General features: G+C 40.4%; 2 protein-coding genes across 2 annotated transcripts; one reads left to right on the top strand and one right to left on the bottom strand.

Moving 5' to 3' along the window:
- Positions 1–383: 383 nt before the first annotated feature.
- Positions 384–3,840, bottom strand: dscc1 (DNA replication and sister chromatid cohesion 1). Its single transcript, XM_053432869.1, has 9 exons — positions 3,508–3,840; positions 2,719–2,887; positions 2,497–2,631; positions 2,173–2,263; positions 1,939–2,077; positions 1,765–1,817; positions 1,488–1,642; positions 750–898; positions 384–670 (listed from the first exon to the last, which is right to left on the bottom strand). Exons 1-9 carry the CDS (start codon positions 3,693–3,695, stop codon positions 559–561), a joined length of 1,191 nt encoding a protein of 396 aa, XP_053288844.1. The 5' UTR covers positions 3,696–3,840; the 3' UTR covers positions 384–558.
- A 223-nt stretch (positions 3,841–4,063) lies between these two features.
- Positions 4,064–15,529, top strand: mrpl13 (mitochondrial ribosomal protein L13). The gene is made up of 7 exons (XM_053432721.1): positions 4,064–4,160; positions 5,523–5,646; positions 5,954–6,047; positions 6,640–6,700; positions 8,256–8,342; positions 10,068–10,189; positions 14,958–15,529. Exons 1-7 carry the CDS (start codon positions 4,134–4,136, stop codon positions 14,980–14,982), a joined length of 540 nt encoding a protein of 179 aa, XP_053288696.1. The 5' UTR covers positions 4,064–4,133; the 3' UTR covers positions 14,983–15,529.
- The last annotated feature ends 646 nt before the right edge of the window (positions 15,530–16,175 follow it).

Genomic DNA, 16,175 nt, shown 5'->3' with positions numbered 1-16,175 from the left:
AATAGCGGCTGATAAATCTGCTGTCGATTGATGAATCATCAACCATCTAATTGTTTTGGCTCTACTTGTAATTTGAGAGTGGGATCCAGTCATCTGAAACTTGATTCAGTGAATTATTTGTTGTTCTCTGTGATACAAATAAATGCAGTGAAGGACAACCCAGCTGGTAATGTCAGCCAGTGCCCTCTGTACCTCTCAGTGTGAGGGTACATTTTAAGCACAGGGCTCCCCCTTGAGGACAACCTCCAGCATAACAGCTGCGTAATCTAAGCCGGAAATGAAAAAGAAAATATGGTAATCCAACTCAAGTTAGTTAAAGACAATATGAGACAGAAATAATAACTCGTATTACAAATTTAAGAAACAAATTTTATTATCAGCATACAACAGTCTTTTTACAGGCAAGAAAACACAAATAAAGTTAGAGTTTAGTGAGAAAAACTTGAACTTTAGGGAGGATAGTTGTAATAACTCTTCAACTGGTTGATAAATATCTGCAATGCTAAAGGCATTTTTAAGTGAGCGTATAATACCGCCTTTATTTTCAATGTGACACGTTCATGTGGCCACAGGTCTCCTGGAGTTGAACACCTTGATCCCGTTTTGCATTGAGGAGCGGGCGTACTTGGTCAGGAGGGCTCCGGTGCTCTGTTTCTCTCCACACAGGTCTCTGCACAAGGAGAAGGGAACCATTACACCACAATACGCTTGAATGGAAGTTAACAATTTCTCAGTGGGATAACACCTACTGAATGTAGGGCGTGATGTCGTCTTCTGTCCATTTCTCTCTGAGTGTGAAGAGCTGGTTGAAGCGCTGCAGTGTGTCTTCTGGGAGATCGTCCAGCCGCAGCAGGCAGATGGTCTGTGGGCGGGACGTGCGGTCTACCAGCGCGACACTCTGGAAGATTTACAAAGCCATCGGCACACAGTTCAGTTTCTCAAAAAGGTCCATCGGGTAGGACTAGTAGAGACAAACAGCTGAAGCGGGTCGCTAATGGTGGAAATATGTCCGAGGTATGTTGCCTCACTCCAGATAGGAGGCATTTTGAAATTTGAAATAAACAAAATGTAAACTGTCTTTAAAGAACATTATCTTCTTTTGAAAAGATTCAGATAAGAGCAAGAGTCCGGTCTTTTCAACAGATCCCTGACTCCTAGAAGCCACAACACTCAATAGCTGTAAGGTTTAGTGGATTTATATGTATTATAAAGGCAACTCATTTAAACCTTGTAAAACATTCAGACTGAGGTGCCATGTCTTTTTAACCAAAAGACAACATGAAGCTCCTTTAGAGGGGAGATGCACTTCAGTTACATAATCTCAATTGTGTAAATTACCATCTCTTCTCTTTCAAAGATTCTGAGGCTTGGGCCGAAAATGTGTAGAAAAATAGGTATAATATGTAAAACACAGAGAAAATAGGAAACTCCACCCCCCCTTCTCTACTCAGATATCAGTACATAGTGCAAGCGGGGTGCAGGCTAACCTTCAGCTGCTCCAGTCTCGTGCTCATGCCCTCTGGGACGCTCTGTTGCCAGACCTCCTGAAACTCCCTCAGGTTGAACTTGACAGCGTTCTGCAGCAGCATCAGTGCGATGCCCCGACAGACTTTATCCTCGTTCAATGCATAAAATACTTTGTCTGTGCAGGAGCAAGAGGAAACAGAGAGTTCAGAAGTGTACTTCCAGATTGGGTTCAGATTCACAATTTACTAATGAAATCCTGTGATCTGTCAATTGAATCCACACAGATTTATATCGTACCATTTTCAAGATAACGTTTCCCATAGCAGTTCAAGCAATGCTCGATCATCTCTCTGTGAAAAAGAAAGATAATATTAGTGTTGGAAACTGGCTTCATAAATGTTTCTTATAACCAAAAATCGAATTTACTGAGTCTACATGTTGTGAACATGAGGATCCTGCGCCTTAACTCACTTGGGCTCCAGAGGGGCTAACTCCTCCAGACATGTTTCAAGGGGAACCTTGTTGAAGGGCCACGACTCAGAATCCACCAGCTGGGTCACATGACCGAGCAGCTTCATCTCATAATCAAAGTCTAGTACGCACCAGTAACCTGGAAGAAAGACATTCTGATATAAACACACATCTGGTAGGTTTTACCATTCATACACGTGTTTATGTCAATGATGAACAGAGGTCACTGTTTACCATCGATCTGACAGGCATGGACGGTTTCTAAATGGGTCTGTATCTCCTCCTCACTGGCCTGGATCCTCTCCAACAGATCTGGCATCGTGTACTGACAACACAGGAACGCAACAGGAAACTGTTACTAAGAAACACTATAACACTTGAAAGCAAAAACAGCAAAGATAGTTTAACTCCAATTTATGGTTTAAATGGTTAAAACCATTCATTTTCATTAAGGACAGGATACAGAACTTACATGGGTACTACTGAGAGAGTACATGTCCTCTACCAACTGCATGTACTCAGTCCTACAGGATATTATGTTTAATTAATATGTTTTACCCTGTTCTCTGTGTTCTCCAGCTGCCCCCCCAAAGCAGGTCCCTCATACGGATTCTCCATTAGCAGCTTTGTCAGTTTCTTCAGTTTAGGACGCCGCTTCCTCAGCTCCCAGTAGCTGTTACAAAATCCCCAGATCTACAACAGAGGTAGTAAACCGTCACAGTCATAAATCCAACCACACATTATGTGCACATGTGTGTTTACGTGATTTGATTTCCATACCTGAGTGGGCACCACATGGGAGCTTTCCTGGCTGTTGGTAAGTTGGTCCACCGTTTTGCATTCTGGCAAAAACAGCAGGACGTTGGAGGTGTCGGCTATTTTGAGATCGTAGGTTGTGTCACCACTGCAGAGCACAGCATGCTCCTCCTTATCCCCCCGAATCACCAGACTGCAAAAAGGAGCAAATTAAATGGAATGTTTGTTTTGTCTTGTCCACCACTCAAAGAGCTTTAGAGTAAAAGCAACATTCACTCACTCACTCACAAACACACTTTTTCTATAACACACTGTTCAGGAGCAATTTGCAGTTCAGTGTCTTGCCCAAGGTTGATGGGCATGCAGACAGAAGGAGCAGGGCATCAGACTACTCCCTTTCTTGTTGGTGAATGACCCGCTTTACCCCCTGAGCCACAGCCGTCCCCAAAACGATGAAATAAATTGTGTTAAACAAGAATAAACATGATAGCAACAGCTAACACATCATATCAGCTTTTGTAGTGATGAGCAGTAGTGCAAACGAAATACCTGATGTTAGTTTAACTGGCTCAAGGAGTTATTATTGTTTTTGTTGGTGTTAAAAGTCACTGTAAATTAAATAATCATTGAAATGTGACTTGCTGCAATGTCAACCGAGTTTGTTGAATATATATCTTTAAGCTTTTGAGCACTTATGAAGCGTATTTACTTTCTATTTTTGACATTACAGAGATTCAGCATCAGTAGCTTCACCAGTCATGACACTACTGAGACCAGTGTTTCCTGACCGAGTTCCCACCCTCACCACTTTACCGTTGTCCAGCCTCGAGGTGTTTATACAGCGTCTCGTCCAGCTCCAACAGGCAGTAGTCTCCAGAGGAGACGTTTTCTCCAAAGGACAGACAGTGGATGGTCTTCTGTAGATCCTCCTCTTTCAGTTTGGCGATCTGCAGCGTGGCCTGCACCTCCTCTAAACTCCTCGTCTTCAGACACGTGGACATATTAATGTTGATTGAAATCGACTCTATTGACCTGTGTGTTTTCTATCAGAGAATAAAACAAGAGGAAACTCTTGTATATGTGTCGCTGCTGTCGGGGACTTGTCAAATTTCCCCGCTCTCTTTCTGCCGTAGGAAGGAAGCGGTAGTTGCGTCATAGCACGATTTCAAAATAGCTCCGGGTAGAAGCTACTGTTCGTGAGACTATATGTTATTGCAAAAACGAATAAAAAATATATTTTTAAATGTCATGGATGGACGATAAATGCAGAAATAGGAAATATACAACCCATGACATATCAGTAAGTTTCGCTGGACCACAAAGCTGCAAGGTAAGAACGGTTAAATATCAGATAGTTGTTTCAGTACGAACTAATTTACCAACCGGACCACTACTCACGTTGAGGGTCAATATAAGGATGAGCCGATAGAGCCGTCGACATGTCAAGTTTCTCCAGATCTGCTCAGGTGATTTACAACACTATGAAGGATTCGCTCTTATTCTCATCTCTCATCTCAATCGTTACGTGGGTGTAATGTCCTGCTGGTCGATAGCTACACTGCTGCTAACAAGCTAGCTGCTGTGCTTCACTAGAGACGTCATAACTGTGCACCCAGTAGAACACCTGGTTAATTCCTGGTAACGTTAACGTGAAATCGTGTTATCCCAACCTGAAGTGTTATTATGGGATATTGCGGGATTAGCTATTCACTGTTTCTTTAGACTCAAACCTTTCAGATCTGCGTGTGTTTATCCTGAATGACTCAGGTATGGACATGAAGGGGCAGTTAACTGGCTGCTACTCATTTCAGAACTGTCAAGGACATTACACAGAAGAAACCTATAATAAATTACTGAAATATGCATAAATTACAGTTTTAGTTACTAAATATAGAGTGAGGGAAGCTTTCAAAGTCATCATAGTGTTAATCATCAGTTAACTGATGCAAAATGCAGTCATCAGAAAAAACCTAAATCAAATCACCAGTATTTACATTTATTTGGCATCAATTCTTCCAGCTTCACTTTACAAACTTGTACTTGTTCCTCTGTGGATGGAGGCTGTTTCAGTTTTGCCTGTTCTGTCTCTTCTTGCAAACTCTCACTGATTCCATGATGTTAGGATCTATGACATAATAATATATGAGTTTGCTCTTTGTAGTGGAACATGCCAGATTTATTCTCCTACCTTTTGGACTCATTTACAGCACTAGACTGGAGATCATTACGATTTATTAATATAATCAAATAGTCTGGCTTGTTACACACAATGAATTGCAAAGAAACTTTCCTGTGTGTGTTCTAACTTAGGTTAGGCTACAGTTTCTGCATCTGCCACAATCAGGGATTGACCAGCAGGGAATTTGTTCTGGTGATGTTTAGTGTGTTCTGTAATAGAGTGTCCGATTCCAGATCAATTGTTAGGTTTTATTTGATTTGGATATGGGGTTTTAGTTAAACATTGCAGGTTGTCAGGCTTTCTGAGCAGTCACTTTAATAAAGGAGAAATACAGCAACCGTCATAATTTAGAAATTAATTTTAATATACATTTATATTAAATTGCTTCAAACACCATGACACAAGTCTATGGCCTTAATAACAGCAGACATTTTATCAAGCAGGGTATTCTGATGTTAACAAAAAATATTAATGGGTCTGTTGTGTTTTAACTGTAGCTGTACATATGCACGATACCAAGATCAGAAAGTTAAACCATATTTAATAAGCCTTTATTAATATCGTTAGGAACCCTTTCGTGTTTCCAACCTCGAAACCTGTTCCAGTCTCGTGTTTATTCATCTAATTCCTTTTCACTTTCTGTTTTCAGCAATGGGCAACCTTCGCCCGCTCCTGGTTCATAATCGATGCCAAGATGCAGCCTCCTGGCAAGATCGCCACCATGTGTTCGGTTCGATTACAGGGGAAACACAAACCGATCTACCATGCACTCAGTAAGTAAGAGCTGCCACCCCACCATCCCAGTGTAAGGTTATGCCATGGAGTGGCCACATGATGGCAGCAGAGGATCAACTTTCAAAATATGTCAGCTGTGTTCTCACAATGTCTTCATAAAATATTGTATATACCATGATATTCATTATTTTCTGGAAGATGAGTATTAACTGGACCAAAAAATGAGCTGCTGTTTATATGTAATCATTGGTAGTGCAGCTTTGTCTCTACATTTTTGTCTCATGTAAAACACTGTCGTGTGTCGTATAATTTCTAACATAACAGTGACCTTGCTCCTCTTTGCAGGTGACTGTGGAGACCATGTAATAGTAATAAACACCAAACACATAGCGTTCTCTGGAAACAAATGGGAGCAGAAAGTCTACTCGTCGCACACAGGGTGAGTCCCCACGTTTTATTTTTCCCTTTTTCTCTTTTTATTCTACATTACCTGTTAAAAATGTAATATAAACAATGCCCTAGTAACCTCTTGTCACAATCCCTTATGTTGTGGTGCATTTGAGTCGTGTTGAGTCTATATTCGGGAGTTGGAGTTGTGAAAAGCTGTTAAACAGCTGAACTGTTTAAAAAATAAGAATTTGATTTTCCCTGCATGGAACTTCATGGATTTACATTAGACATTGGAGAGATGAGATGTTTTTTGTAACACTTTAAAGTGGCCAATAGTGAGGACAGCCTTTTCTTCTCAATTATCCTTTGAAAGCTGAAGATTATGAATTACCAATTATACCACAATTAATTCACACTGTTTAAGAGTAAGGAAACATTTCATTAGAAGTGCAGATATATAAAAAATTGCTCTTAAATGAATTGTGTTTAGTAGAGAATCTTATTCTTCCTAATGTCTGGTATCTGCATGCTTTTATTATTATACCTACATGCCTATGTATTTACTGTAAGTGCAATAGAGTGTGTTGGGGGTGTTAAAGCGATTGTCAACACAACAGAGACTTATCTTTTTTTTTCTAAAGGTATCCAGGTGGATTCAAACAACTCACAGCTGCCCAGTTACATCAGAAAGACCCACAAGCTGTAAGTCTCCCTCATTGGTTTCTTACCTTCAGAAAATCTACCAAATCACAGAAATGCCACAGCCTTCACACCGTACACTGTGGATTTCTGTTCTACTGTATGTAGGATTTTAACCCACATCCTGGGAGATTAGCATAATTTCTGTGTCTGCCACACGCTCTTTTCAGAGTAGCCACGTCATGGTTTGACATTTATCCCTTCCTTCATACTGGATGTGCTGATGGTACACGTCTATGTGAAGTGCAGAGGACAGGGATTAAACAGCAGTGGATTTACAGCTGAGGCGTTGGTGTTTGGTGAATCTCAGTATGAGAATGTCAGCTCAGGGATAATTCCTGCGGTTTTAGTTTGTTGCATATTTCACTGTGTTACAGGAATGGCAGAGTTTGACGTATTCCACCCAGATAAAACTAAACTTAGACCTGGTTGTGACCTAAAAACTGTATCTGGCAAACCACTTTGATAAATATCCAATATCATAATAATATTGCCATCCTAAGAGATAACTGGAATTGCACTCATACCTCCACCAACAGTCTGCTTCAATTCAATCAACCTGCACCAGATATCACTTCCCTAAATGTGCCAGATTTTCATGTAGAGCCATGAATTTTTCTCCAGGAAAATGTTGAAAAATACAAATTCTCGAAATATTAAAGAAAGTGGGCACGCCGCCTGTTTAATAGCGTCTTCCCTGACCTACACCACACCCTTCCTCTAAGCTTCGTCCTAATCCATTCGGTTAGTTTCTAATCATTTATATTTCAGTCAAACACAAACAAACATAGAAATTAATGCACAAATGGGCGGGGTGAAAACTCAACCTCCTTAAAAATCAGCCTGTTTATATCAGTTAGGTTTTACTCACTTATGGAGACACATTAGATGCAATTCAGTTCAAGAGCAAAAACCCACTCTTTCTTTCAATGTTAAAGATGATGGGAAAAAATCCCGAATCTGTCACCGGATCTGGATCTGGATGTGTTCTTCCCTGACTCTTACTGCAGCTCCCCTCCAAGTTTTGTGGAAACAAACACACAACCCAGCAACGAACAAATGGATTGGCAGTGTAAGGTCTGATGGGGAAAATACCAGAAAGGTCCTCATCTTACATTGGAACCACTAAAAGTAGCGGAATGACCTGAACTGGTGCCCGATCATTATTTTAGTAAACCAGGAGAGACGTGCACTCGGCTGCTGGCTCTTTGCTGCTGCAGGTTGAAGTTCAGCCTCTAACCGCAGATGTGTGTCCTGCTGGTGGTTTAGTTGAAGTGAATTGTGGAGGGTTGGAGTGAGAAATGGAATTTGACAGATGAAGAATTTGTCAGTGCCGTCTCTGTCCAGTATCTCAGTCCAACATATTTTCTGCCCAACAACAGCTCAGTCCAATATCTCAGTCCAAGTTCAAATTCACATCCTTAGCAGCCAGCCTCACATTGAGAAACAAACAAGGAAAATACAGGAGAACTTGTGTGAGGTCGCTGTAGATACTGTTTTACGAGAAACGGAGGAGTTGACTGTGTTCCAAACTTTCCAATGTGCTTCTTCTCACCAGATCGTGAAGTTGGCAGTTTACGGCATGCTGCCTAAGAATCTACAGCGTCGCACCATGATGCAGCGATTACACATCTTTCCTGAGGATGTAAGTCCAGGTTGTCTTTTCTCTCTCAGAACGGACAATGTACAGATACTTCCCTCTTCCAATCAAACTTCCAGGCTTATTAAATGTAATAATACACATAAAATGCATCACTGTTATTTTGCATAAAGAGGCTGAAACAGATGAGGCCAGTTTTATCTAATGCTCCCAACTTTCTCTCATGTCAAGGTTTTCATTATTTCAGGTGCTTCACCTTTTATAGTTAATTATCATTCACTAATATATAAACTGTTTTCGCTGTAGTAGAGCATTAGTTGGCACTTCATGTTTTCTTTTCCCAGCTGCTGTGGCTGTTTTAACTGCTGCACAATTCAGTTGGATATTAGCAAAGGGTCAAATAACTGTGTTGTGTTACTCAGTGGTGATGAAGCATAGAGTTATCAGCTGACTCATCAGTTCCCCTCACCTCCACCGAGCTTTTTGGCATCGTTTGGCTCATTGTTTGTGTTCAGAAGTCACAGTTTACAGTCGCGGTTCATTCCCACTGCTCCTTGTGTCCAGATGCTGCAGGCAGATGTTTTCAGCTTGCTCTGATAAACCAGCCACACGTACCCTGATCAGCACCAGATGACAAATGATAATTGTGGAGCCTTTAGCTGAGCTAAGAGCCAAGAGCCAGATATTTTTCAGGAACTGATAAAGAGGAAAAACAAACAGAGCTAACAGGAGAGTGAATATTGGACTAAAATGACAGAGACATGAAAACAAATGAAAGCTAATGTTGCTCTCTGACTAATGGATGTGTAACAAATCAGCTTTTTTTTTTTATCAAGGTTGTCTTTTATTTTCTGCAATCACAGGATGTTCCATTTCCCTCAGAAAGCCAAATCTTTGAATACAGTTTTTTGAAGATCATTCTTTAGGCATTCCTTTTATTGACAGGACAGTTTCAGAGAATAGGGAGGGGATTCAGCAATGGGCCGTGTCAGAGCCGAACCAATGGCTGCTGGAGGAGAACGGGGGCTTGAGTCTAAATTCAGTTCTGACTAGATTTATCTAAAATGTTACTTTTGAGGCATTTCTCAAAGTGTGTCGAACTTTGTCTTCTTAGTTAAAAGATTATTGTGAATAATGGTCTCTGTAGTATATAGACTTTAATTACTCAGTGGAATTAATTGTTGATTATTTTAAAGTTGCATTGGAAAGAACCGCCAGTGTCAAACATCACAGCTTCTGAAGTGAACTGAAACAAAAAAAGTACTAGACAGGCTCTTAATTAAATGAACGACAAGTCCAAAAGGAGCTGGATGTCATTTCTATCCACGTCACTCCATATAACTATCATGTTATTTTGGTCTGGACTGGTCTTGATATAAGAACTGATGTTCTCTAGTGTACATCTCTATATACAACCACCTGGACTTTCTGAGCCATGTGAAAAACTGCATCTGCAACTCAGAACAGTGTATATAGTGTAAAGCTTTGGGTAGATGTTGCAAGAGCGTATCCTTGAAACTATTTTATTCAGGACTCTTTGCTGGCTCCTTAATGAATCTGTCGCCTCACATGCACCTTTAATGAATATTAATGAGAGGGACTATCTGTGAAGCTTGGAGAGTGATGGACTCTCTGTAGAATATTTTAGCTGCTTCTATTAATGGCGTAAATCTTAACATCTTAATGTCACCTCCTTTCAATTCTTTATTTCATCCATTTTCCTTTCTTCTTTAATCTGGTGTCCCGCCTCCTCTCCCCACCCCCCACCAGGAGCTGCCAGAGGACATCCGAGCCAACCTGACGGAGGAGCTACCTCAGCCCAGAAAGATCCCCAAGAAACTCAACGAGTACACGGAGGAGGAGATCGGCGCCTTCCCCAGGCTGTGGACACCGTACGTAGGAACACACACACGTCCAGTCTTCGCTCGAACACAACACACAAGTGAATGCAGACACCACACACAGCGCATGTGTAGGTGACACAGCGCAAAAACACAAATACAAGGGGAGATGAAACCACGGCACTCGCTGGATTAACTGGTGCCTCATTGTCTTTATTCTTGTCTCCATTGTCAAAGATCTTTTGGTGTTCATGCATTTAGTGTGTGTCGCATTAGGGCTAAACCTCTAGTTTTTATTTTAGTAATAGAATATTCTATCGATTATTCAATCAAGTAATCTGATAAAAAAAATACTTTTGCCATAGTAAATACCTATAGTAATACTAATTATGTCTTTCAACCTTCTTTTTTTAATTGCATGACTTCCAATAGACCTTTACTTTGGAATCCTTCCCCCATCCTTCTGCCCTTTGAATACCGTCATACACAGAGCCATGTTTTTGTATCTTGTACTAGCGAGGTACAGCCGATAGGGGGCGATGTTGAATTGAGCTCCATCTCACAGTGCTGCTTCTTGTTTCATCTTTGATGTTCCTCAACCTGCCTCCGTGATTCATTCTTGTTTGGAATAAAGCGGCTGGTCGGGCAGTTATCTATAAAAAATAAATGATGCGTTCAAATACTCTTTTAAGGCAGTAGAAAAAAGGTCTGAGATAAACATACATTTTCGTATTTTGTGTTTGGAAGAATTACAGGCTAAAAAATCCACAGATTATATAAAGACTCCAACAAAGTGTTGTTTTCATTTATTTGCCCTCTCAGATGTGATTCATTTGGATTTCAAAGACGTGACTATAGAGGAGAGTCACAGTAGTTGTCATGTCACTGATAATTAACCAGGACAGTGCAATCTTTATGTTAATGAATAGGGGGGGGGGGGGGGGGCACTCGCCCACTCCTCAGACCTCATCTGTGCTATAGAGCGCATTGTTTTCATCCTCTTATTGAGCAACGTATGCATGAATAGATCCAATTCAAAACCCACCCTGCCTGTTTTCACTTTCCCCGTGTGCAGGAGGAAAATAAGATGCAACATTCTTCATTATAACTACAGACACATGTGGCTGTGGTGTGAGTGATTGTCAGCCTACAAAGCGCGATTGTGAAGTGAGGCACAGACACTAAGGACGGTCTGTTGGAGTGTAGGCTCCTCACTCTTGGGAATCCACATCCTAGGGTTCAGAATTCACTGTTTATATCCAGTCATAGGATTTAATGTAATATACGACATGTTTCACCAAGTCTGCATTTTTTTTTATTTTTAAACATTAATTTATCTTCTCTCAAGCTTACATTTATTTAAATTTTTTGGTGGTATGCATAGTTTGTAATAACCCTGTGTGTTGTAGTGCTTTCTCAACAATATTAATTATTAGCACACACTAGTAAACCTACAAACAGGACCAACATGGAGCTGATAACTGAATCAACCTCTTAGCTCTGTAAGAATTCTTCTGAGTAAGCTCGGCTGTGAGAGAGACTATGGACACCTGCTGTCTCTGTCTGAGAGCTAACGTGATATATTGAGGTTAATTCTCTACTCGGCTACTTCACCTTATCCTCAATTATGTGGAAGTGTATGTAATTCTGGGATGCTGATATTCCTTCTTATCTGTCGTACGCGACATAAGACTTAAATTTGATTGATTATGGTCGTAAAATAGTCCTTAATTTAACTTGTTGAAACCCTGACATCACAGGCCGATCAGCTGCTTCTCTACAGAGGCTCTATTGTTCAACAGACCCCTTCTATCTGGTCCCCTGGTCTAGATGCTGTGCCAAACCTTTGAATGTAAATAATGAAATGTCACAAACGCATGTATGGAGAGTTGGCTGCTCCTCCACTCCCTAACTGTGTGTGTGTGTGTGTTGGTGTGTGTGGGAGAGCATCTTGTTATTTGACATAATCATATTCATGGCTTTTCTGAGTGAAGCGTTTGCTGGTTGCAGATTAGACTGACACTGTGACCCGCAGTTTGCTGTCATGATAAAGTCGTCCATGTTGCATTTCTCTGGACTCACACGTTGTAAACATCATTCCGAAGGGTCACCCGAGAGCCTGCTGCGATCCACCTGCTCAGCATTAGCATTCATCAATGTAGGGCGACATGATACATTCGATTTGAATTGGGACCTCGAGTCGATCCCTCAAATCTCATTTTTAAATGACAGCAAATCATCAGTTTGCATCATCAGGGTGATTTGCCACATGTAACCAAGAGCTGCCTTTGCTGTGGCAACGAATGGCAGAGCTTCTACACCATGTGGTGACCCGGGAGACGGGATAGCCCTGTAAACTGATCTAATGAGTGTGTCATTGGGAAATAAGAAGCAAAATGAGTCAGATAAATGATGACATGCCACTGCTGAGCGTTACTTAACACACTTAATCACTCATGTTTTACAGTCACCAGCACATTGTTGGTTGAACCTCAGTATTTATAGTGTGAGCGAGCGATAAATAAACACGACTCCGTTCCTGTTTGAAAAGTTTAATTTATGAGACAGCAGCAGGAAAAGGTTTATGATGTTGTGTTGGATCATATAGCCTAGTACATACTGCTTTGTTTATACTTGTCATTTACATAGTGAGAAGCAGGTTTCCTGGCTGTGTAAAGGCATTATGTTTTCCAAGAACACACATAATGCATTTATAACTAGAAGGGCAATCGGAGAGCATACACTTCTTCTAAGGTTAACTTGGTTCTGGCCCCTCCCCTCCACAAAATGTCATGTTAATCAGTTCAGCATTTTGCGAGTAATAAGCATACGCCAATAATACATAATCTCTTTGGGGGAGGCAAAAATATTAATAATAGAGAAAATCTTGCAAAGAAATGTGATTTGATTTGTGAAAAAAGATTTCTCCTAAAATTCTTCGTCCAACCTTTGGTCCGTCTTCCAGCTGCTTATCCTGGTTAGAGCCACTGACCTTCATCTGTGGAAGCTGTGGCTCAAACCTTTTACATATATAAAGTCTTAATTGAATTACTGACAGATTGTGACTGTTGGTGAGCTCGTAAAAAAAAAAAAAAATCGAGTAGTAAATTCAAGTGCTGCCTTATGGCTCACCTCACTTGGCAGCGTTAATATATTGCATTATCATTTTTAATGCTCTCTGTTGTAATTATATCAGTCTCCAGCTATGACCTCCCACTTAACAAGACTCTGAAACACAACCATGCAACTTTTTAATGTTTCTAAATGTGTCACATGTGAACGTGCTCTTTACGCTACATTAGATACATAATATGTTTGTATTCTAAATATAGCTAAAACGAATGCAGTCGTAGCAGACCCTTAATGAATGTTATCTACATGAAGGTTTAGTTTCATTACATCTGCCAAGGAGGTTAGTTTTCATCCGTCTGTTTGTCTGTCTGTCTGTTTGTTTGTTTGTTTGTATGTAAGAAGAATTGTATAAAAAACTACTTGGTGGATTACCACACTGGTGGAAGAATGGGTATGAGTCAACGTTTAGAATATAGGACAAGATGTTGAATATCCCTTCTATACAATTTAAGTCGACAACAACCAGTAGATGTTAGTGACCATCAGCGGATGTAGGAACCTGTCTTCAGTTGTGTTTTGGAAGATATGTCCGTGTATCAAATAACCCATACAACTTTGGTTTGGATGCACAATATATTTTGTTCCACTTTCTTTTTCCATTGCGAGATGTTCAACATTCTCTTTGATTTCTCAGAGAATAATTCGTGGATCTTGATTGAAATAGGGAGAATTCAGGGATATGATTTCGATGAGTGTGACATTCGGGGGCAGCTTGATTTAATTTAAGGGGACTGTTGGGCCTGGTTGGGGGGATACAGGACTACATTAGACTGCTAAGTGTGTGTAATCAGTCATCTAGGCTTAGAAACACCTTTGGTTTATACAATAATTACCAGGACATTAGGACAACAACATTTGGGCAATTTTCAAGTTCAGGAAGAAGCTTTTCACCCAAAATGAAGTGAAATAACTTTATAAATTCAGTGAAACTGCTGAATTCCTAGAGGTCTCTGATCCAGAGATTGTTGTTCTCACTCAGTTACTGTCCTCCGTGGTTGGGTGCCTTGAACAGATGTGTACAAAGCGTTCAGCATTGTCTGTGTATGTGTGCACAGTGATAAATGAGCCACTTCTTATTGTTTACTGATCCAATCTCCTCAGCCAATCAGTGCGCCTGCTCAGGCCTGTTACTGTGTGGTTGTCAAGGTCAAGCCAATCCTGGTTTATTTAAGAGACGGGCGTCCCTCTCACTCCGTCTTATTCATTTTACTGATCAAATATATATGTGTGTGTGAGAGGAGCCGGAGTGGAGGTCGTTCAGGGCGATAAAATCGTTGCCCTTTATTAAACACAGTTAATATTCTCTCAGAAAAACCTTGGAGCAGGAGGGAAATGTTATTATTTTTTGATGGTAAGATTATTGGACCCCCATCAACAACATAAACACACGGCTGTAGTTGATAACGAGGCGATTACACTTGATAATACTTTTTCTACTTTGTATCAAAACTAATATACAGCTCGCTGTGATAATATCTTTCCTCTGTAATCTCTGCTCGAAATTAAAGGGAAGAGACAAAAGGAGGATGCTGCGTCTGGTCTCATTTTGAAGAGAGAAAACGATAGGATCTGTCGTCTTTCTCATCCGTCACTTTCTCTCCATGTTCTTCCATGTAATTGCGTCTTTTGCAAGACTTTAATCCCCCCCCATACTAATGTGTTGTCCCATGTTTATTTTTCTCCACAGACCTCAAGACTACAAGATGAAATGAAATCAAAGCCGCCCGATGTGAGCAGAGCTGGAGATCTTCACATTAACGTCTCACTGGACACAACCAGTTTCCTCACATTTATTTAGAAAGGATAAATGACCAAAGCAGGACTCTGATAGTTAGATCCAAACATATAAACAAACTGATTTTCTCTGTTCAGGTGAATCATTTCACCAGCAGCAGGTCTGGCTTTTTTTTTGAAGAGCGACTGGACTTTACTAAATCGTAACATCAACACAAACATTTGTCACTTTTCTTGGTCTTCAGGCCTGAATAATCAGCCTGAGATTCCCCCAGTAGGCTCTGATCAGAGAAAGTCAGATTCTGTGGGTTTTTCTGTGATTATAGAACCATGAAATGGATCCGATGCTGCTTTTCGAAGTGTTGTGGCTTTTACAAGCAAACCCAATTAATGTGTTACCATGACAACATTCAGTCCTCTTTTTCGTTTTCATCACTGTGCTAAAGATTTCCATGTTGTTGTCGAATAAATATTGGTTCTTCTTATTTGCATTGTAAAATAGGCTAATAAACAATTTAATTAAAACGCCATTGTAATGTTTTTTAAACAAACAACCTAAAACACAATGTCGGAGTCTCATTACAGATTTATTGGTTATAAAAGCAAACAAAATACAAAATAAATAAGGGGCATGTTGGTGAAACACATTCCTTATTAAGACTGTGTCAGTTCCACAGTTTAAATATCCAAATAGACCGGGGCCAGTTCACAGCTGAACTTTTGCTTTAGTGCTTGTTTTTCCCAGGCTGCAGTGCAGGAGGGACAGAGGTGACACTGATGGTTTAGTCTTTTACTGGATCCAGGTGAGAAAACAGTTTCCACAGTGAACAGGCCCAACTTTGCATAAGAACAATAAACAAAGCAACACAAGACACAAACAACGTTGATTTGTCCCTTTTTATTCCCAACGAGTCTGACGATCAAAACCCAGAACAGACATAGTAACAGATATGGCTGGACAAAATGTAACGGGGGGGCAGATTTTCTCTGAATGAAAAATAATTTAAAAGAGATTTGTTTTCCACAGTGTTAAGGTAGATTAGCAGAAATTTGATGCTCTGTTTTTCATTTTACGTGGATTCACTCCCATAGTATTTCAGCCCAAATAAGCAAAACTCAACACAATACTGTAACGGAGAAATCACTTAAAAAAACCATTTCAATATTCCTT

This window comes from Pleuronectes platessa, chromosome 10 (genome assembly GCF_947347685.1).
Source record: "Pleuronectes platessa chromosome 10, fPlePla1.1, whole genome shotgun sequence".
NCBI lineage: Eukaryota > Metazoa > Chordata > Actinopteri > Pleuronectiformes > Pleuronectidae > Pleuronectes > Pleuronectes platessa.
The sequence above is the reverse complement of the archived record's forward strand: the minus strand, read 5'-3'. Positions and strand labels throughout refer to the sequence as shown.

Bases quoted from the DNA above. Each gene is read 5' to 3' on its own strand.
- dscc1 (XM_053432869.1), bottom strand. From the start codon at position 3,695: ATGTCCACGTGTCTGAAGACGAGGAGTTTAGAGGAGGTGCAGGCCACG. The intron at 1,818-1,938 runs GTGAGTTAAGGC...TCTTTTTCACAG, and splicing joins TTAGCCCCTCTGGAGCCCAA to AGAGATGATCGAGCATTGCT. The intron at 1,643-1,764 runs GTACGATATAAA...GCTCCTGCACAG, and splicing joins GAAACGTTATCTTGAAAATG to ACAAAGTATTTTATGCATTG.
- mrpl13 (XM_053432721.1), top strand. From the start codon at position 4,134: ATGTCAAGTTTCTCCAGATCTGCTCAG. The intron at 6,701-8,255 runs GTAAGTCTCCCT...TCTTCTCACCAG, and splicing joins ATCAGAAAGACCCACAAGCT to ATCGTGAAGTTGGCAGTTTA. The intron at 8,343-10,067 runs GTAAGTCCAGGT...ACCCCCCACCAG, and splicing joins TACACATCTTTCCTGAGGAT to GAGCTGCCAGAGGACATCCG.